This window comes from Falco punctatus, assembly GCF_963210335.1.
Source record: "Falco punctatus genome assembly, chromosome: 4".
In the NCBI taxonomy this organism is placed as follows: domain Eukaryota; kingdom Metazoa; phylum Chordata; class Aves; order Falconiformes; family Falconidae; genus Falco; species Falco punctatus.
Genome location: NC_137583.1, coordinates 70,500,404 through 70,523,834, shown reverse-complemented (window position 1 = coordinate 70,523,834; position 23,431 = coordinate 70,500,404). Strand labels below are relative to the sequence as shown.

Genomic DNA, 23,431 nt, shown 5'->3' with positions numbered 1-23,431 from the left:
AAAGTCCTCAACACCTACAAAATAGGTCTCTGCCAGGCAAAGCTAATTTTAACAGTCTGAAGTTTGGATCAATCTAATTACTGTAAATGAGCTCTTATTCCAGTTTAGTACTCTGATCTTTAAAATTTGAAGAGATAAGCATATACTACTTTCAAATTTCAATTACTGTAGTTACTGGCACTAACACTTTCAACTTCAGAAAGACTATGCGCACATCGCCTATTAAGACAATCACTAAAAATGACATTTCAAAATAGGTTTTTAACCATATTGTGTAAGAGATGACTGCTTGCTTGAGTAACTGACTGGGATGAAGGCATTAAGGTGATACCTTCTGTTGGCATCTCCTTCTAGAGAGGCATCTGTTTTCGAAAAATTATTTTTAAAACTCTATACAAAATACCTAGTTTGTTTTTTTTAATTCTTCAACAGTACACTTCACCTCCTGTAGTACCAGGAGAAATCCCCACGCCTAGGTGGGGAGATCTGGTGAGCACCAGATCTAAAGAGGCTGAAGTGGAGAGCCCACCTTCCCAAGGCAGGTGGCAGCCAAGGGGGATGACCAGCAGGGATGCACCTTCACATCTCTGCTTCAAAGAAAGCAAACACATCCAAGCTGCTCTTTGCTTCTGCAGTCCAGACAAAGCTGCTAATTGTTCGTTTGGCAGCAGAATCAGATCTGGGATGAGAAGTTGCCAGAAATCATTTTTACATTGAGATAGGAGGAAAATCAGGTCCCTTGTGCTCCCAAACCCATCAGCAAATGGGCAGAGTGAGAATCAAAACTCCATTAGGATCAGTTAGTCTTATTGATTTAACTGGAAACTAGATAAAGTCTTAGATAGCCGATTCTACAACAATGCTTTCTACCACGCTTCAATCAAACTATGGCTTTTTCTACATGAAAGCCATGGTACACCTCATAGGAATCACTATTTTGCTGCCATTTCAGTTCTCACTGTATTTATATCCAATAATAATCGAGCACCTATCAAATAGGAGTACAAATTTATTAACGAAAATAAGTCATATTTATGCTCATACTGCGCTCTTAATTCTCCTACTCCAGAATGAAGTTTACATGACCATTTACATGTTCAAGAATGTTTCTTTAATATTAAAGCTTGGACTCCACTGCTACACTTTTAAGCTCATGGCAACTGTTGCTGGAAAGACAGAGGCAGCACCAGCAATCAGGCAAACACATACCTTCTGCCAAAACAAATCTCAGGCAAAGCCGTGATAAACTGACAACCATTGCTTGCTGCATTTTACTTCCCTGTTGTTTCACCATAAGCACTGACCTTCAGCATCTGTTTTGTGCAATCGTCTCTTGATAGGTGTCTAAAATGGTATAGTTGCAAGAGGTTAAGAAGTACTATCTTCAAAAAGTAAGATGATGTCTTTTTTCCAAGACAACAGAATTGTTTCCACTATTACAAAGATCTAAAGAAAGAACCCACAATAGCTCCTTACTTGCTCCGATGATGTACAAAATCCATTACTATTGAATTCTGAAGTGCAGCAACATTGGTTTGAAGTTACTAACTCCTGCTAATTTATAAAAAGTCTTATAATATAGGAAAGTTCTAGTTTCTAGGATCACTGTTGGCATCCGTTTTTATAGAAGAGCAAAATTAAAACACATAGCCCGCGTGTTTGCAGAAGGAAGCCCAAGTATATAACCCACAGAGGTCTGAAGCTAAAGCCAATCTCTGAATGAGTTTTTTTCCCCCAGATCTTATTTTCATCTACCCGGGAACTGACAATGTTGCTCTTATTGATGCTCAGTCTTCACATTTTCCAGATGGAACTAGCCAGTTGATGCTGCTTTGTAGGTAGTAGGAACCCAAAGTGAATTTGAACAGGATGATTATTTTCTTCCAGGTTTTAAAGCAGCACTTACTTAAAAACCAGTCTGTTTTATTTTTCAAACAATGTCTTTAATCTTTTGCCACCCAGCCTCTCCACTAGGAAAAGGCCTGAGCTTCTGGCCACATTTGCTGTGTGTATTCAATAATTAACTCGATGGTTTGTTGCTTGTCTGTTTTTAAATCAGCAGCTGAACAGTTCTGCTGGGCAGCTGCTGGTGCCACCACAAGTAGGGCGGAACAGGTGAGTTATCTCATTGCATGTTACCGAGATGTTTTGCAGATTTATTTCATACAGCCTCCAAAAACTGAAAGAAACCATCTGAATGCTTCATCTCTCTGGAAAACCAGATGGGCACATGCTGCTGAGGTCGGAGGCACAGAGGGCAGAGCCTGCCCTGAGAGGCGAGGCTCACCTTCACATCAGCTCCTCAGGGAACGAGTGCTCACCTGGCTCTTACATCTGCCTCTCAGCTACAGAACTAGCACTTTAAAGAACTCAAGTTCCAAGGTACTACAAAGCCCTTACAGTTTCTTTTATTTTTGTAGGTTTTGTTGTTTGTGTTTCCCCTCTAAACAAGGCGTAGGTGTTTTTCATTTTGAGGGGCAGTTAGAGCTGTTACTCCTGTGTTTGGACTACATAACACTAAGGTGAAAATTCCTAACTCAGCAAAATCTCAAAGTGAAAGCAGTTGTATGCATAACATCAGACAAACCTTGTAACTACACATGTGTTTGTACATGTGTCAAGGGGGGACAGAAGACAGTAACTCAATTTGCTTCATTACCAAGAAATTAATTTCGGAGTTTTTTCTAAAAGATTTGTTGGTACCATTCAATTTAGGACTAACTTGACCTTTCTCATTTACTTCAACTGATGTTTTCAACACACATTTTGAAACAGAGGCATATTTCTCCACATCCCCTCCCACCCCAGCACACAGTAATCAGTAACTAATGTGAGGACATACTCTGATTAGTTTTGCACAGGAAGTCTTGGAGAATGCAAGAACAGCTGTCTCCTTAGACTCAAACACATTTACACTTCTTTTAAACATCTCAAAATGTTTTTAAGTCCAAAAAATATTTGCTCCTTACTGAGGTCAGTTCTGCTGGGGAATCAGACTGGCAATATCTCCTCCCTTTCCCTTTAGCCACCACCCAGTGAATATATTCTACCCAATCCAGTACTGCGGAATGAAATTAAGCTTCTGTTCCCCCTAGAGAAGCCATCAGATAAGACTATGCACAAGTTATTTCCTTTCACCTTTTTTTGATTACGATAAGTAGATCTGCACTAGAATGTTTTCCCTTCGAATTATCAGAATTAAGTACAGGAGTTCAACAGTTTTCAGGGCTGATTGTTACTGAACTACTAGATCAGCTTCACCCAAATAGGATTCTCTAACCAGAGAAACAGAACTGGTACTCCTTCTACCGCACCATGTCACAAACAAAGCTTTATTTTATTCTCCATTTGTCTCTTCCAATCTCTTGCATTTATGCATGGGAAAAGAAGGAGAGAATTCTTTAGAGATAGGTGTCTTGTTTCAAATTCTAGCAGCAGTTTAAGTTCAGACTTCAGAAGGTGCTAAATTCTTGAAAATCCGTAAGGATTTTAAGAGTATGCCTCATTGCATTTTATGAGCCTATATAACATCTCAAGCAGTGCCAAAAAGGGAAGTTCCTGCTGCCTCCTCCCACCTGCTTCCAGCTCCACACCCCTGCCTTCTGCCCACTCCTCATGAGCTGCTTAAACATGCATACGGGGAGGAGGAACAGGATACCTTCCTGCTATTCTAAGGAGTTAAAACAGCTTATGGGAGCATATCTCTTTTTAAGCACAATCAGGTCGGTTAGCAATGCAGCTTGACATCACTCATGCACTCCCATGTAGCAAGTGGTATAGATGTATTCTGCCCAGCTAGTTTTCAGATTACTTCCATAACTCGCACATCAAATTCAAAATAAGAAGTATACATGTCTGTCTGGAAAGTCCTGCCAGATTCCTCTCAGCTCCATGAAAGATGGGTCTTTAGAAGCTTAAGAAAAACCCTAAGGCAACTTATTAACATCCTCTTATGTCTGAGAAATTTTAACAAACTGTAAAACATAAGTATTACAGAATAATTTTGAGTACAAAATTCAGGACAGAAAAACAAAGCTTATGCATTCACATTTATTGGGGTCACTAGAGGAATGGACAAGGACTGAACAGACACAGGCAGTCAAAGGGCAAGAGGTAGCACACTAGGCTAAAAAACTTAAACATATAAGTAGGAGGAAAGGTCAAGGTATTAGGGCTTAGCAGTTTCAGTCTCCCCTCCCACATGTGCTGGCACTTGGGGGTGAAGAAAATTCAGCTTCCTTTCCTGCTGCTACTGTACAGCTACCTCAAGACAGCCATTTGTTTCACAGCGCATACTTGAAAGATTAACTATCCCATCTCCTGGGAAATGTTTTCTTCCTATAGACTTAGTGATATACAGACACCAGTAATTTTTTTGAAACTGACAGTTACAGTCTTAATTCAGGAATAACTGAATTAATTTGTGCAACAAAAGCTGTCAAAGGGTCTCTTCAGAAATGTTACTGATCTTTAACAATCTCTTAAAATGGAACAAGGTCACTTCGTATTCATTTCCCTGATTGCAAGTCAATACAGCTGTCATCTCACCTTCTTCCAGTAACCCTGGCCAAGAAGTATTACTCTTACTCATCCCCCTAAAACATACTTATTCTTTTCTAAGTGTAGTGTGGAAACCTACATGTAAATGATTATAAACACTTAATGCTACTGAACCTAATAAGGTACTTCAGCATATGAGTGAGTAAGCTACAGGTGTTAGAACTGTAGCCCAGGTTTTTATACACTTGGAAGCCTTAAAGCAATTTACAACAAACAGCAGAAACGTGATCAACTGACGACACAACAGCAGCCCTCTGTGAGGCAAAGGTGTTGTACAACCACAAATTAACTGCTTTAGAGTACGAAGTACGCAATTAAGGGGCAAGAGAAAGGTACGAGCCTCTTAGGATTCTAACACACACTTTAAATATCCTCAGATAAAACTACAGCTTAAAAGTCTGCCAATGCAGACTGCGCTTTTTTCAGGACCACTAAATGGAACAGCTTTTAACGTTTCAATAATATGCTATGCTGCCATCTTGTCAAGGAACAGAACAATGTCCATGTTGGTGAAGCCTGATGCTGAGAAGCTCACAGAAGCAACTGATGCCTTTGATCACCATGATGTGCCAGGAACAACTCCACATACAGGTAGTCAAGGGAGATACAAAGTCATTTTTCCCTTTTGTACATCTAGATGATTCAAGTTGACTAAAAAAAAGTAAAAGCACTGTCTTGATTTCAATTTGTAGACCCATCAGTACAACTTTTGACACTGAATGCTTGCTCACAGAAACAGCCCTAAAAAGCAAAATTACAGGGCAAACCAAAGATGACAAAATACAATGGGATTTATAGTGCCTCTGTGTGTATGCAACGTGTTTGAATTTCAAATAAAAGTAACTAAGAAACACAGAAAAAGGGAGAAGTTATCACACAAGGGAAAATTAAGTACATTCTCATCTTCTCTCAGACACAGCAACTACAGTGACAGACTGCAGAGAACACATGGAGGTTTATTTATAACTGAGACTGTATATGGTAATATCAGTGAGGTTTAAGAGATTTTGTATTGAGAAGTATGTCTGACTTCCAGCAATATCAATTTCTAGTTTAAGTAATTTTTTCCTATAAGCTCAATCTAACTGAGCAACTTTAATGCTAGTCTTACAGAGCACATAAGATGTGCTTTATGATAAGAAGGCAACAGAATCTGATCACAAACTATCCAGAAACCTCAAGCCTACTACAAACATTAAGAAATGCAAGGCATGTAAACTCCATGCTATCACATGAAGCCTCTTTTATTGAAATATGCATATAAATAAAAACCCTTTCACATAAATAGCAAGAGTACACTGAAGAGAAAGCCTTTAAATACATATCACACAAGGAGGCAAGTAATCATTAATTACTTTCCTTAAATATTTTGATGGTTTATGTCATAGAAGTCAGGTTAGTAAATCAACTCAGGCCCTATTAAAGCCTAAATAAAAGCATCAAAGCCATTTTACTGGTTTTGTTAGATACTGTAAAGAGATTACAGTGTCCATCTCTGACCATTCATGGCAATTCCTTTATTGCACTTCGGCCTTACATTTTTTCATTAAAACTCAGACAGAACAAGTGGCAGCTTTGGATGTTGATAAAAGGTCACTTCTCATAATTTATTTATCTCCTCAGCTAAAAGTTACAGGAAAAAACTGAAACTGCAACTCATTCTCACCCATCTCAACACAAAGTAAATGACAGTATCACTCCATGCAAGACCAGATTTTAGTTACATTTTGAAAAAGGAGAATGAAAGCAAACTAACAGCAGCAGAAATATACCAAAGGAAGCCTGGGGTCCATGTAAGAAAGCACCGCCACTGCCAGATGATGCAACACTTCAGTAAAGTTTTGAAACTCATCAACTATAAAAATCCTGTGTTTGAAAAAAAGCTATTACCCTAGCTACTGATTACACTACTCGAATCAAGGAAACAGTCTCTAATTTTAGCTGAGTGGTGTGCTGAGGACAAGGGCAAGATTTACTTAACAATAAAGCCTTCAGCAGAGCTTTCCGTCTCTCTGTCTTTTTACAAGGGAAAGTAAGGTTCATCATTCCAATTATCCAGGTGGACAACTGAAAGCACCAAGATTAGAGGGTGAAGTAAAGACCAAACACAGGTCTTTATTATCACCTGCGTCCCTCACAGTAATGAGCCTTTTGTACAATGTCTTAAAATCGATTGATGTCTCACAGGCTAAACTGATGAAGAGAACAGAGCTTTATCAGAGTAGCACCCCCTGTGTGAACTCATACAAGTAACTACATATTGCAACGTCTCTCAACCAGTAGTATTTTTAAGACTGCTTTAATACAAATATGAAATACATAACCAAACTGCAAAGAATCAGCTGGCAAAGCCTTTAAGGCAAGCAAAAGAAACATTAAAGGTAGCACTACATTTGGTTTGTTTCAAATTCACTACAGCAAGATCATAAGAATTCAATTAAGTTTCTACTGTGCTGTAAGATGTTTAAGAAATAATAAAGAAAATATACATTAACTTTTAACTGGAGTAGCAATAAATTGTCATTGACAAAGCACACGTCTACCTTGATAGACATCTTGATAGTTTAAGATTCAGTGCTCTTCTTGCAATGTAGACAGCAAGTCTATCGTATGTCACAGTGATTTGTGATTGATGATTATGTAAAGATTGTTAGCTTATATTCTCTAAAAATTCAAGTTTGCTGCATGAAGAACCGCTTGGTTGTTTTGAACCTGGTTTCTACATCTTTCACATCTTACCCAGTCCACAGTTTAGCTCATGACACTTGAAACTTCACATCTCCTTCAGTTATCTTTTTTCCAGCATGACAAATCTTGATTTTCAGTCTTTACATGAAAGCTGTTCCATGTCTTTGATCATCATTGCCCTCAACTGAGCTTTAAGCTCTACTATACCTCTTAGCAGGAGGGGATTACATATAGCAATCAAAATGTGGATGCAAACCGGATTTACACAGCAGCACCACAGCCTTTCCTGGTTTACTCTTTATTCCTCTTCTAGTTATAACAATTGCTTGTTTGACTCCTAATATTATACCAGCATTCAATAAAACCTCACTCCTGAACGGTTATGGCCAGTTTTGCATCCATCACTTTATATGCAGAGCTGCAGCTGTCCTCCTTAATGCATCACTTTCAGGTAGCTACCCTGACAAGTGAATTGGAAATTCAGTCTTCTAAGTTCTTCTGTGCTATTTGCAGTTGTACCTTACTACCCTAAATAATTCAATATAATCGGTTAACTTTCTTCCCTACTGGTCGCCAGGGCTCTTGCAGGTAATTTAGGGAAATATGAGATTACTGAGGGATTTTGTCCTGCCTAGAAGAGACTTTCTCTACTGATACAGCCAAGCATTTGCTTCTACCCTGTGTTCTTCATCTTTTAGGGAATTGCTTATCCACACAAAGGCCTTCCTTCACTTCCCACACTATGTCTATCTCACTTTAAAGCTAGTGACTGACCCTCTAAAAATCTCCTCAGAAATTAGACACACCTGAATTACTCTTACCCACATGATTACTGGCCCTCCAACGGCCTCCACAAGGTTCCAAGGCAGGTTTCCTTACAAAAGTCACATTGACTTTTCCCAGGCAGAGACTACAATAAAGAACAGAAGCAGTGGGTATCTGCATAAATAACACAACTAATTTGTTTTGGACATTAGACAAGGCTGTTTCAGAGAGCCTTTTCAAGTACCACAGTCTTCCTTACCTAAGTTTTAGCATCGCATCTGCTATTATCTACATCCCTAGTAGCATGGTAGATTTAGAGAAGAATTTACATACCACTATCAGCAATTCCGCTACTTCATCTGAGTTTTTAGAACCAGAGTGAATACCACCCTGTCCTGACACTTTCCCACAGACTATTAGCTACTTCCACAAACTCCTCTCCTTGTCTTTACTGTGTTAGACCTACCAGTCAAGGAGTCCCTCACAAAGAACAGTTCAGAAATGGGAACACCCCCAGTTTCCTCCCCACTGAACAAAGACACAAACAATTTTTCTGCAAATGCTGTATCTAATACATATGCTCCATTTACATCCTGACCATCAGCAATTCCTACAGGCAGTCTGGAAACCTCATGATCTGCAGGAAGAAAACATTATCGCTTTTGATGCCTTTTGTTAGCCACAAACTTTTCATTGTGTTTCTACATTTAGACTACTAAACTCATGGTTTTTATTTAACTCACTTGAACATTCCTTCTATTTTTTTTTATTTGTTTGTTTTGAAGGCAACTGTCTTGCTTCCAGTCACCTCCTTCATACTACCCATCTTTCTGCTGATCTTTTGTAACTTTCTTGCTAGCTGGCACACACTGGCACTCTGCTTTAGATATGATGCCTATGTCCTGTATCTCCATCTCCTTCACCACACTCCATTGTCACCTTGAGAGATTTGGGTCTCAAGAGCCACCTCGTTACTTTTTTTCCCATCTTTTTTTAATAGCATCTCTTAGAATCCAGATACTTTGGTGATGTACAAAAGGTTAGAAAGGCTTAAATCATCCTTTAAAGAATGTGAACTAGTCTACTTTTTTTTTTTTGAGTCATGCTGTGTGGTAAGTGTGTAATAAGCACAGCTGGTCCACTCCACTGTATTCACAGTATTTGTGTTACACAAGCAGACACTTTCATTGACTCTTAAAATAGATCTCATCCCTGCCCCCTTCCCCACCCACCCCACCCCCAGGCCAAGAAGAAGGGGAGGACCAAAAAAAAAAAAATAAAGACACAGAAGCATGGATTTGATAAAGTTAAGATTTTTGGCTCTCCTAAACATCTACCAGATTGGTTTATTTGGGGTTTTTTGTTTGTTTTTATATAGGAAGCAGTAGCTGTACTTTATTTGTTCACCAGCTCCTTCCTTCACTGCAAGATATCAGCACTATAATAAATCTACTTTCCACGTAAGTAATTTATATGTGAATTTAAAACAATTCCCAAATCACCACACCCCACCCAGACCCCACAACGTTATCAACCAGACTGTGGAGTAGTTCAATGAATGCCAATAGATTCAAACAATTTGACATATCCTTGTAGACAGGGTCCATGTGAATTATTGACAAACTACACAAAACCATTCACGAACAAGAACACTTTGTTTTGTTTACAAACACTATTACAGGAAACTAGTGCATGGCAGCAGTTACTTGTGAACCACTTTGAACAGTCAGAGCCTTTACATCGATCATACATGGTGCACATGCTAAATCAAGGTTAGGTTTAAAAGGCTTCAAAAATGCTTATACAGAAACGCTATTGATCTGGGAAGCACATGTTTTCAAAGAAGAGATGACAGGACAGAACAGTGCATTTGTGCTCAAAGGTATGATTAGTTACAAGCATCAGCATTATCTCAATGCTATCACATTTAGTTTAAAAAGTTCTTGCAGATAAGCTAAACACATGTCTGCTTTCAAATACCGATGAATTTACAGTTGTGGGATAAGATACAGGAGCACTAACATGGATTTTTGTTTCAAGTATATGATGACTCCAAAATCTGGAGCATACAGGAGTTTAGGGAGGAGGGGGCAATGAAATCCCTTTGTAGGGGAATGGAAAGGATTCCTCTGGAAAAGAATACAGGTAAATCAGCAGTTCATAAACACATGTGGTGCTAGACAGACTGAAAATACAACCTGTTCCCCTTTTAATCCCATGGGTTACTCCCTAGGCAGGTAATTAAGCTACCTATTTTCCTCTCTGTTAAAGATGCAGCTTTGGAGGATGCCAGTCAGGCTCCCCAGCAGAAAAACAGCAAAAGCAGAGCCTAGAGGGGGACAAATATATCAAGGATCTATCCCTGTGTACAAAGGTTCAGGTATGAAAAGTGTGTGGGAGTCGGGGCAGGGGGAGTAGCCAAGCTCTTGCTTTCCTCCTTTTGGAGGAGTTCCTTCATAATCAGAAAAGGTTTAGTATACAGAGTTAAGGATTTCTGAATATACTTGACAAAAGCAGATGAACACAACCATTCTTTTCAAAATTCTGAAGTAAAGGCATGAAAAATATCTGCATCATCCTTTTTTGGTAACCTGGTATGTCTGATCAATAGTGTAAAAAAACCCCTAAAACCAAAAAAACGTGCATCACAGAAACCAAACCAAAAGAGCCCCAGAGGCTGCAACACAGCAGGGAGACACCAGAGCTAGTGCTAAACCGACAGCTTGCACTAGAAGCAGTCAGTGCACAACAACTCAAGCTGAGGTGAACTGCTTACATTAATTACTGGCTGATAATCAAGTACTACTGTCAAACCACTTGTGCCCAACACTGTGCAGCTCCTGAGACCCAGATCACCTCCCTGCCAGTATGACAATCTCATTTTCCTTCCAATATAAATCTAATGGCATTCCTACTATTGAGCAGGGTGCCGCAGACCCCAGAAGGGCAGCACCGCTCCTCAGTGTGCAGCCACACGCTCATTAGCCGTGCCTCAAGCAGGGACTGCTGCAGTCTCAGCATCATACAACAGCAGACAACTGGTCTGAAAAATAGGGAAGCAGGTCTTGGTTTAAACCGATGAGAAGTCCAGGAGGGAGCAGACTTAAGACCATTTTTAGCAGACATTTGCCATATTTAAGTCTGCAGATCAGATCGATGCAGATTGTGAGCCAAAGTGTTTCCTAAAGGAATTAGTAACTGCTTATCTTTCACCTGATCCTTTCACACATTGTTCCGTATACGCAATTTTGCAGTTGAGGCCCCCATGCACCTCAGGAATTTTTACTAATAGCACTTAAAACTGATTACTCTGCTTCAAATTTATCTGTGGATATATTGCATAAATCAGTAATTTAGGGAAGCAATATGAAGCTGTTTTATGATATGCAAATTACTTAATGGTTTTGTTTTGGTCAGATACATGTACTGAGTAACTCAATGTCAGCAACAGGCAGTAAATGTCATGTATATACGGAGTACTGCTATATACTAGATGGGACAATTCACACAATGCAAAAAGCTTTACAGCTATACTGGGAAGAATACAGGTCAATATTTAATTTTCCAGTGTAGTCCTTGTAAAAAGTTCTTTATTTATAAAAGGTCTTATTTAAGATGCCTTATAAAGCAAATATTACTTTTTATAAAGCAAATATTACTTTTGAGTGCATGTTCCACACATGTTACAGCAAGGAGAAATGTATTCCCAGTAATTCTTCTGGGGTCATAGTAGCTATTTCAACTCAAGCAGAAGACTCACATGCATAATAGTGTTTATTTCAACACTACTATATACGCTGATGTTCTCACAAGTCAAAGGTCTACGGATCCCAGCACAGAGGAGAAACTCCAACCCTCACAGAATGCTCATAAAGGCCAAGAATTACTTAGTGCATCAGGAAACCAACTGCAATAGCCAAAAAAGTTGTGGCTAAAGTTGGGGGTTTTTTTCTTACTTGTTTGCTTTCTAAAGGGTCCCTCCCTTCCTATCTTCCCAAACAGAAGGAAGACACAGAACTTACTTCTGTAAGTATAGGAAAACATACAGACACTTATTTGTTGCATTTATGTTGAAGTTTATAGAATTTTGAGTAGGAATAGCACAATCCACACAAGCATGCTACAGACGTTAAACCATTTAGAATCACAGAAGCATTCAGGCTGGAAAAAACCTTTAAAATCATGGAGTCTACCTGTTAACCTAACACTGCCAAGTCCACCACTAACATGTACCTAAGGCTGCAGACTGTGTCACTACTTATACAAGAGATATATGAATCTCTCTAATTTACACCACAACATTAAATTTGCATTAGCTTTAGAATTTGTTCTCTCATCAGCTTCTAGAATAATGGTGCTTAGAATGAGGCTAATGCATTTCAAAACAGGTTACCTTGTAGTTCTAGAATGTGAAGGCAGGACTTTGTTTTACCCACAAAACAATAAAGGTTCAGAATTAATTATTAATAAATTAACTAAAAATAAAATTTTTCTTTACCCCCCCCCCAAAAAAAAAACAAAAACAAAACTTCAGTGTTTAAAATAAGGTTTTAGTACTTGGCATATTTAACATCCAACTGACATTCACACTTGACTTCCAAGTATTCAATATTTCTTCAGACTAGAAGTAGAACATTGACTTTAAAACACACTGAAATAAATTTATCTAATGCTCACCACATCATGATAACTAACAAGTCCCTTAACCTTACATTTTTTCAGTGAGGGACAGAACATAGCTTCCTAGTTTTACCTCCCCTAGCTTTAGCCTTAGTTTTAATTCCCTTAGTCTCATAATTTTTCTAGCTCCTCTGCATAATACACATTACCATTTCTGAAAGAGTCAAGGTCTTATTCTGCACACAACAGCCTCCCTTCAATATACAGTCTTGGTTCACCTCTTCAGCATAAAGAAGTGTAGCAAAGACACAGGAGTCTTGCTTAAAGATATAACGGGGTAAGTCACATCAGAAGCACCGTGAAGTTTAGCAGGAACTCAGAAGCCTTGCTACACAAATAGACTTCTTCCTGTTCACTTCCAACAATCTGCAAGCTAACCAGTGCAAGGACCAAAAGTAAGACTGGAGAGGGAGATACAACAATGAATCAGATCCATCATTTTTTCCATAAATAAAAAGTCATTATTTAAAATTCACAGACCTCTATAATAACACAGCATATGTAATAACACACTAAGACACTGCAAATTTTATTACAGAATTTAACAATATTGAAGGAATGACAAGGGCAGTTCAAAGACAGTAAAACCTATCTATACAACATCGCTGCAGTTATGTCACTGTATTGTAAAATGATATATTAATAATTGGGAACAAAAACCACCTAAGCAAGAACCTAGAGTTTCTCATATCATTTGGATGGGTGACTTCTATTTCTCTTACAGATAATAGCCTTATTTGAAGGCTTCTCATCAACAATTCTTTACAAGAAACTTACCAAGGAATAGCCATTAATTTTTTATGGACCCTTATGCAGTTATGTTTTTGCATCAATTGTTTTAAGATATTTTCCAGAGAAAGTATTACTCCTGAATTCAATTAGATTGACTCTTTGACCTGACAAACCTTTAATGCAAAAAAAAAAAATCCTAATGTACTTCTACATAGAGAGCTGAACTAATCCAATATATAGCCTCCTACTCTGCAGGATCATACCAGCACTCATACAAATGCCACAGTAATCTTTCCCCTTCTCCTAGGCTAGTGGTATCGAAGTAAAAAGCATTTGTAACTATTTTAACAGGAATGCACTTGCAGAACTAAACCTGTGTTTGACGTTAGCCTAGTAATTCTTAGGTATTTATTCTCTGGGGTCTGAAGTTTGAGAAATTCCCCATCACTTCCAAATTAAATTAAAATAACCTCATCCTACCACCTTGCTTTAGCGTGTTCTTCCCTTCACTGACGTACCTCAAAGGACGAGGGACTGCCCTATCATTCCACTTCTTTGTAACTATTTCAGCTGTAGTAAAATGGATGAGCAGACAACTGAGCCAGCAGGCTTGTGTCCAAACTACAAGTCTGAAGTCTTGTCAAAAGCCCCATCTACCACACCACAATTCTGCTACATTAGATTTTATTTAAGCAGTTAATTACATCAACAATGTAACAGACTTTATATAACTAATGCAGCTATGTTTCTTGGGAGGATCTGAGGTTGCCAACACAGAAATATTTTTAAAGCTTTTAGAATAATATGTTTTTCTAGTATAACCCTAGAAAATGTGACGTAGTGGACTGCAGCCTCTTACATGACTCTGTTGTTTCAGTCTTTACTGTGCTTAGCATATAGGAAGGATCCACGTATGAGGATACTGTACAGCTGCTTTTGAGAATTAAAATAGATTTTAAAATGAAATATTAATAGTTAGAAAAACATATATTTTAACATATACAGAAATAGGCAGACCAAGACTGAGTGGCCACAGTTAAATTTAATCAGAATCCACACTCCATTAGTGGCTGGAAGAGTTCCAGAAGCCATCTGTGCCCTTGGCCACCTGCCAATCCCCTGATTGTGTTTTAAGTCCCCTGAAATTACAAGGATATATTTGAATATGCTGTTCTTCACTTCTGGTATAGTATTTACCATTTTGTTTTGTTGCACATGTAAAAACTAGCTGCCTACCGTGCCACCAGTATATCTGCATTTTACAGATGTACACAGTCAGACATCATGTCACCTAAATTTCAAGTATGTTGGTACCTTTTGCCAATAAACCACAGGAAAGCAAGGCACTAGTGATACCTAACGAGAACAAACTGTAACTAGCATCCAAGATTTGAACTCAAGTATGAAATTTAATCTATGAAGATAAAATGAAAGTTCTCAAGCATCTACCAATGCTATCTACAAGTATGCTGGAGCCAAGCACCAAAATTCTTGTCCAAAAACCTCATTCAAGTCTACTGCTCAGAGTCATGACATGCACTAATACACAGCTCTCACAACAGCATTGTGCAGAAAGTGCTGAAAGGAGGAGGAAGTGATAAAACCAATCACAATAACTAAAGGTCTTATGATACAACATCAAAATGTGATAAGCTAGTTCAGCCACATACCAAGAAAGCTAAGGAGCGTAACATCTCTCCCAAGAACATGTGCACATGCATGCAGTCACAATTATCTCTGAAGACCTTCATATGATAGTGTTTTATTGATTTAAGGTATCAGAGAGCAACCAGGTTATGAAAAAAAAAAAAAAAAAAAAGAGGTAGATAGTAGTGACTGAAACAACTTTTGCAGAAACAGTGGTAGAAAGGGAACCAGAAAAAAACCCCAAACACACCAATGGTTCAACAGCAGGTCCAGAATACTATGGAAATATTTGATGCTTATGTCCTATGTGGAGTCAACTCAACTCTGAAGACTCCTCAAGCACACACAAATATTGTTTGTTGAAGAAAACAAAAAGCTAGAATATTTGCACAAAGTAGATGCATCATAACTCCTGCATAGCCTAGAATCTGGTCTTGAAAGCACGTCAGTATGTGAGCACTGCCAGGTATCAGGTTTGATGTATCAAAGCCTAGCAGCACAAGAAAGTGAAAGTACTCATTGTCAGCAAACTGCTTCCAACTCAAAAGACTACTGCTGCACAGCACAATGCAGCAATAATGTTATTTCCACTCACCATCTTTGCCTGTAGCTCTGTGGCCACCTAAGCCAGCTTGCCAGCCAGACGGTCTCCTACCCCTCTGGCATTCGACAGGCCTTTTGTTGAGCTCAGCTGGTGGACGGACACCAACCCAAGCACTAGCCAGCGGTTAGATCCGCTCAGGCTGCAGCCTCCAGCCTTTTGCCTCACAGCTGAGCTGGATTACATGGCTTGCCACTTGGCAAGTGGGAACGGCTTCACCCCTTCTTCCTCTCTCAACCAACCCCTTCGATCAGAAAGCAAGTCAATTCAGCCTGTGAACCCAGCAAAAGTGGGAACAAAAGCCCAAAACAACGACTTTTTGCCAGATTAGCCTCTGGTCTTTTAGCAAGCTGAATTGATTTACTGGATGATCAGACAAATACTAGAGCCCGCACAGACTAAGCGGTAGGAACTCTGCCTCCTTTTATTAAAGGCACAGACACGGTTGAGAAGAGCTTGATCAGAGTTACTTATCCTTTCACCTTGTACCACAGGTAGTGCTGCTGATCTGCTGCAATCTGCACTGATGGGACACAGTCTAGCAGGAAGACCACATAGAAAAGACAAATAGGTCATAAGGGGAGAAACCACTGGAATTTGCAGCATGCCTGTTATTGGAATGGCAAGGAAGAGACATGTCACTGAACAAAGACAAATTAAAACTGTGTGCTGGATAGCAGCAGATGCAGAAAGGGTTTTTTTTTAGTAAACCAGTTAACTACTGGATGTACCAGATAAAACACACAGCAGTGCACTGTGGCGGGGGGGGGGGGGGGGGCGGGCACGGGGAAAGAAGCATCTCATTTCAAGTACAATCCTCTTACATTTTTTGACCATGTAAATATCATACCTGCACACTCAAGACAGCCATAGTGCTGCTGTGACAGTTTGCAAGTATACCCAACATAAGTGAAGTTAAAACTGAAAAGAATGAGGCTGAAGGGACGCAAGACAGTAAACCCAACAGCTTGCTCCCATCACATACATGGGAGGCAGACTCATTGTCCAGGGGCTCCCTGCAACCTGACAGGCATGTCGGCCTATTCCTTTTGCACTGGCTCTTGTACCTTTCAGATCCCACCACAAAACCAATTACTTAATTTCCTAAAAATATCTCCTTCTCCCTAAAAAGTTATTTTTCCTGCTGAATTGGTAACTTAAACAGCTTGGCCAAGGGTACAATACTGAGGATGGTGAAAAAAGGAAGGAAAGAACAGGACCAAGACCAACAGCTCCTGCTGCTGAAAGGAGGTAAAAGTCAAGTAACATCTAAAACTGAACAATAAGTTAAAGTTATCCCTTCCAAGACTCCTACTGGGAGCATATAGTCAGATTCCCTGAAGACCAGTAGATGCAAACAAGCTAATATAGCATTATCCATCCAGCAAATTTTATTCTGAGTAAGCATAAATTCTCCCAGGGGAACGATTCAGACCTTAGACTGGAAAGGGACACAGCCACAGAGGTATTAAGTGATGCACATTCAAAAACAGAAGGGAAGAGACTAAGCATGGAAAAAGGATACAATTTCTCTTCCATAAAGACTTTCCAGTCTCACACAATGCCAGGAAAGAGTCTCAGAAGACTAACTGAAAAAAGTAGAATAATTTTCCCATGTCTTGACAAAGATGCAGAACTGCATCACTTTATCACTTACTGAAAAAACACAGCATTAAAGACAGAAAACTACAGTGGTTTAAGTCCAATACATTCATTTTTAGGTTCAGCAGACTTAGACTTGGTGTAAAGGTCTCCCATTGAGAAAACAGAAGCATCCAAGATCCCCAGAAGTTACCATGTATATGGACTACCTGTATTACAAGTTGTTTTGTTGTTGTTTTTTTTTTACAAAAGTCCATGCAGAGACTACATCTTCATTTCCTTTACATTTTAGCTGGCTAGGACTTGCTGCAAATATATCTGAAAACCATTTCTGCTAAAGGACTAGCATTTAAACTGGCAACATCAGAGTTTTCATATTTTACTGCTTCTTTTTGTGACATAGAAAGGGCAGCATTGGTAAAGTTTTAAGAGGGGTGATGCTAATTAGAGGAGATCTGATCACATAGAACTTGGTGTCTTGCTAGAGGACAAGCTCAAGAATAAACTGGCTTATTAGGGTAAGTCTGTTGGTAAAGCCTATACCAGCAGAAACTTCAAGGAGCAGCTGACTCATGATCTCACTTTTTCTTCTATTGCTCCTCCTCTTTATCATCACCAGAATTAACACTTTCCAAATTTCAAAGTCACTGGCCTCTGTGCAGGGCGAGAAACCAATGGAGCCCAGAAAAGGATCTGGTTCACTGCTGGCTTAGACTGAGACTCAGCCCTTCCCTCCACAGCGAGGAACCACACAGCCCAACTCAATGTGCTGCCTTGCCCACCGACTGCTCCTATCAGTGCTTAAGGTGGCCACATGGAGAAGTCATTCCACTCATTATTTTAAACAAGAGTAACTCGCACCCCATCTCTGTCCTCTCTGCCCCCCTCCCCCCGCCTCCAGCCAGGGTTAGTTTTCGGCAGGACATGCAGCTGACCTGGCGAACCACATGGCCATGCTCACACTGCGGGCAGAGGGGCTCTCCCACTGCCCGTGGGAAGGTGAGATTTTAGGCATGACACCCCGTTGTGCTACTGTTCCACCACATTTGCCTACTCTGATGATGAAGCGATGCCTTTGTTTAACAACTGGGCCAGAAATCAGAGAAACGTAACTCCATCCAAAAAAACCATGTAAACCCCCAAACAAAATTCCCTTCTGTCCTGGAAGACGTTCTTTCAGAGAGAGTAATAAGTACAACACCAGCTTTAGATCTCTGGAAACCTTTAGGAGCAAAGCCATTACACAGCAGGATAACTGGCTTCAGGTTAGTTATTTCATGCTTCCTGACCTTAAGTACCCCTTGGAAGGGGAAAAAAAAAGCTAATAAATAACTGAAATAGTTCATTAGTAAATCACCATGGAAAGTTAACAAGATTAAGCACCTTCAGTTTCATAGTGTTGGAATTAAGTGACAAGGAAAATGTCACTTGTGTAAGAGATGTTTATATTCACACAGGAAATATAAAATATTTCCAAGAAAGCAATGAAACTATTCTGCAGACATAGCCTGAATAATTAAAGATGATCAACAATGTTTGCCTAATGCAACTTTGAAGCAATCTTACACTATTTTTTGTTTAATTAGAAGTTTTGGTGGCAGTTTTCTTCCCAAACCTTCAGACACCTACAGGATAAGCAACTACCTGATCAATCACCTTGTGTGCTTTTAAGAGCAGATTTCACTGCCCATAACCTGGGCCAGTGTGACTAACCTAGGAGCACAGCTCTAGGCTGGATTTGTTTGACCGTGTTTATATTACTGTTCCACTTAATGTGCCTTTCCAAGGCAGCTGCACAGCTGCCTGCTCACAGAGGGAGCTGTGAAACAGGTAGCTAGGTCAACAGCAGACCCTGCCAACTCCACCAGAAGCCTCAGATTCTCCAGAGCACCTTCCTTCATGCATTACTTACGGAAATGCACATGATCTCAGGGCTTTAGAAAACACTTCACAAATCAATAGGTTATTTAGGCAGGAAGTCAGCTGTTTTGTCCCAAAAGATACAGTAAAATTCAACAATACCAAGCTTTGGACTAGTCATTTCTAAAAATAATTAAAATATAAAAAATTGCAAGCTCCCCTCAGTTATGCTGTGATAGTGCTGTGACTCACCACACACTGTTTATGTTTAAGGAGTCTGAGCATTTTCATTCCTGGTTTGTCAGCCTTGTTAAAAAATGGTCTCTGAAACCTCAGTTTGGAAGAGCTATTACAGCAAAACAATCCCAAACAACAAATGCAGAAGATGGGACTGGACCCTTCTGTCTACCCTACTTCAAGCTCCAAGCCATTGGATATACCTGAAAATTTGTCTAGAATTAACTGGAAGTTAGTTTTGTCACACACACACATCTTTTTCAAAGAGTGGTTAAGATGTCTGGCACAAATTGTAGAGAGATTACATATGGCACAACTGCATCAACAACAATGCTATAACAAAGTTTAGCATTCCTGGACTAAATACATTTCAACAACCAAGAGATCATTTTCATAAACTAAGTACCTTTATTGTTACAACCCACAGAATTATATTTTAAATGTCTGTCACATTAAGCATGAGGAGAGGGAAAAAACAATCCAGACAGCTACTATTAACCCATATTGCAGTGTGTTATGGAAAAAATGGGGTGCACCAGAATCATGGAGCAAAGCTTCAGATACATGCCGTATTATCCAAAAAACTGAGTATTTTTACCCCTCAGTGGAACTGCGTGGCAGGGGAGATGACACACAACAGTAACTTCTGTTAAAAACTTATTATAGGGTTCAGCTCCTTAGTCTATCAAACAAGGGGGAAATGGCACAAAACATAGCAAGCAGGACCCTGACAAATCAATTCTGAGCTCAAACTTGTTAGCTTAGGAAAGCAATGGTAAGTAGTGGAGAACATGTAGCTCAAGAATCATGCCTTACACTACCTACCTCAAACCTCTTGTTTCTTCCACCTAAAGATGTAAGTTTCACCATCCAAGTGATCCCTGCCAGCTTGTACCATCATTTGAGTCCGTTTTCAGTAGTGGGTGAAGAAAAGCAGGGAAGCCTTTACACTAAAAATACCTGTCTTGAGAACTCTACACAACGAAATCTATGTTTTTCCTTTAACAAAGGGCCTAGGGTTTTTGTTTTTTGAATATAAGCAGTGCCTGCCATGTCAGAAATGCACTAGTCTCCCAAATTAGTTAACTCTTTTCAAAGCCTTTGACCCCTAAGCCCAATGTTCACAGAACACACACAGACACACACACACCCCCCAAGGAACAGGCTGCATATATATCAAAAGTCTATCAGCAAGACACCAATGATCTAGGTTCCTTTTGGGTTTGCTTATCAAGTGTTACCTCCCACCAGCTGAGTACAAGGATGTCTACGCCCCTCCACCAACTCAACTACAAGAAGTAACACATTGATTTAAATTGTCACATTTTAATTCCACTTTGTAGACAACTCCCTTAAACTATGAAAGCTTTAAAATTACTTTTAGCCTTGCTACTGAGGTAAACACACACATAGCAACAGCTGCTTAAATGACTGAATTACAGTCTGCCAGCTAGCCATATTTCAATACCCAAGTCCCTCTGTTCTTAATTAAACTGTTTCCCAACTTTTGTTCAGCATTGCGCGGCCACAAGAATAGTATGATATCCTGTGACAAAGCCAAACAAGAGGAATGTCTTCCTGCTCCTAATAACTCTCAAGACATGAAGATAAGCAACCATTTTTACAGGCCAAGTAACATAAGGATGGCTTAGGCACTTCAGCTACACAAAGACACCCTCCAAACTACTCATCATTACATACATTTTACTGTAAAATGGTTAGAAACACGGCTTTTCAGGAAAAGTCTCTGCATTTTGAAGGGCATTTATAATGGTGCCAAGACAACCTGAGGCACAGCACTCCCGGTTAGTTAGCAAGAACCAGCCCACTGTAAAAGTCATCATCGTTCACAGCTCAAGGGACCTTCATCTTTCAGGTGATCTACACATCATGCAGGAGGAACAACTACTTCCAGGCACTTCTAGTAAAGTCTTAGTCACACAGCCTTTAACTGTGAAGCAACTCATGTTCAATCAGCGAGCCTTAGGAAGTCAAAGGAAAAATGAAAAAGTCGATGACTTAAACATGAAAGTCTGGGAGATTCCCTCAACAAGATAGGAATATTAAAAAAATATCTACTAAATGACACCTTCCAGGAAGAAACTTGTAATATACCTTCTCTGAAAGATGCAGCAAATATAAATATAATGACTGAAGACTAATTAGCTTGAAAAGTAAACTAAAACCACCACTACTAATGACAGTAATTGCTCTATGTGGGGGAAAAACCCCACCACTTTAGAAGTGGTACTGGGAGATGTGATAGAAAAGGAAAAAAATCCACTCTGCTCCTACCAATAAAGGGGCATAGAGCACTGCAAGATTCAAGATGCTCAAGATTTCAATGCTGTTTCTTTGATGTACTGCAACACAATGAGCTCAGGAGGGACAAGGAGTGCAGGATTCTGTGAGCCCAGGGACTTCTGAACCCTATTAACATCCCTGAGCCAACATAACCCAAAGGATGTTGCTCACTCAAATGAAATAACCCTCTACAACTGCCTGCAGCAGTAGGTAGGAAAGAGAAAGCAGTATTGTTCAATCAGCTGAAGCCCAAAATAACAGCTGGAGAAACTGCTATATCAGGAACTCCCTGCATCCACAGAAATGGGCAAGAGGTTCTGAAAACAGTGGCTGTAGCACTTCTTGTCTGTAGGCAGGTACATGTGTTTGTTAACAAGCACTAAGATTGTTTTTTTAAATTAGTTTTACCGCTTTTCTGTGGGCCTGGGGAATATCCAGAAAGCTCCTCTTGTTTATTTGGTCCTGTCCACTGTGCAAGCAAAGGAGAAGGCTGCTTTACACATCACAGATTGCAAGCGAATCATGAGTCAGGCTGAAAATTCACTAATCTGACAATTCTGCCCAACACCTAAAAGAATAAATATACCAGAAAATTTCTCTTGATCCTCCTCTGCTAACCTTACTATCACCAGGGCAGGGGATGGGGAACAACCTGGAAATCCTAGTTTGCATCAGCCCCAAGATGCTGCACAAGAGGGTGGTGCTGAGCTGCGGCACCTCACCAAGCATCTGACACTACATTTCAGTTCTAGCAAGTGATTTCCGAGTCCTCCAACCACAAGTTTGCAGTGACTGAGGAGGAGGTCGGGTACGGGCTTTTCCAGTGAAGTCAGCTTGTTTTGAGACTATCTTTCCCAGAAAGACAACCAGCTCTTTTGAATAGCCAATGGAGAATGTGTTGATAAGTACTTCCTCTTTAAGGACTTACTGTAAAAATAAAATTATTTCAAGTATAAGCCTCTAAATATTATCACTACTTGGACCAAGCAGTCTCAGATACGTACTTTATGAATCGAGAGTTGATTTGCCTACCATCTTAAAACTGGAGTTGTATATCTTTATATAGGCTGTTTGAGAAAGTCTGGAAGAGATCACATGACTTTTCTTTCAGGACTGGAAAAGGTACAGAAAACCCCTAGAAACAGAACAGTATGTAAGTACAAACTCCAGAGAAGAGACACCTACCCAAACAACATTTTAGTGACTGTTTACATTATTTGCAAAAGAAAATCATGCAATACTTCACGAAAAAGGGATATCGGAGGCACACATTTTAGAATGGCTACCCTTAATGCAAGTGTTTGCACCACTGTTCTCAGAATTACATAGAAGCCAAAAGTAACCTTATCTACCATTAGGTCTTTATTAAAAAAAGCAGCATTAGGTTTTGAAGTTATGATTCTAAACTAAAACTAAAAATAGATATCCCATTCCTCACTTATCAAGAATTGAGAAAGCAGTTATTTTGCAGTTCAGTCTCCCAAAACTAGCTTTAGATTCAGATTAAAACACAAAAAGTCAGAAATACTGGAGCAGAAAGCTCACAGAGATGAGCAACCTTGCTTATGTTATGTCAGTCTTCTGATTTTTGCCCAGCACCAGGCAACCATAATACACCAGACTTGCACACTGTAAAGGCCCTGACAACTACATACTTAAAGAGTACTTCTCTCTGAGCTCCTCTAGAAAGTTTTCTGTCATAATCATCCAGAACCCAACCCACGATGAGGAACACACCGCACCACCAATAAATAG

At 39.6% G+C, this 23,431-nt stretch overlaps 1 protein-coding gene across 2 annotated transcripts in view; it reads right to left on the bottom strand.

The window, feature by feature from the left end:
* PIP4K2A (phosphatidylinositol-5-phosphate 4-kinase type 2 alpha) overlaps positions 1-23,431 on the bottom strand; it is a 115,231-nt gene that overhangs the window by 82,803 nt on the left and 8,997 nt on the right. Inside the window, exon 1 of one of the 2 annotated variants that reach the window (XM_080382342.1) lies at positions 8,070-8,135. The exons of the other annotated variant lie outside the window; for it this stretch is intronic. Within the exon in view, the coding sequence (XP_080238468.1) occupies positions 8,070-8,075 (6 nt within the window). The 5' untranslated portion in view covers positions 8,076-8,135. Of the gene's footprint in view, positions 1-8,069; positions 8,136-23,431 lie in introns of those variants that run through there. 2 annotated transcript variants of the gene reach the window in all.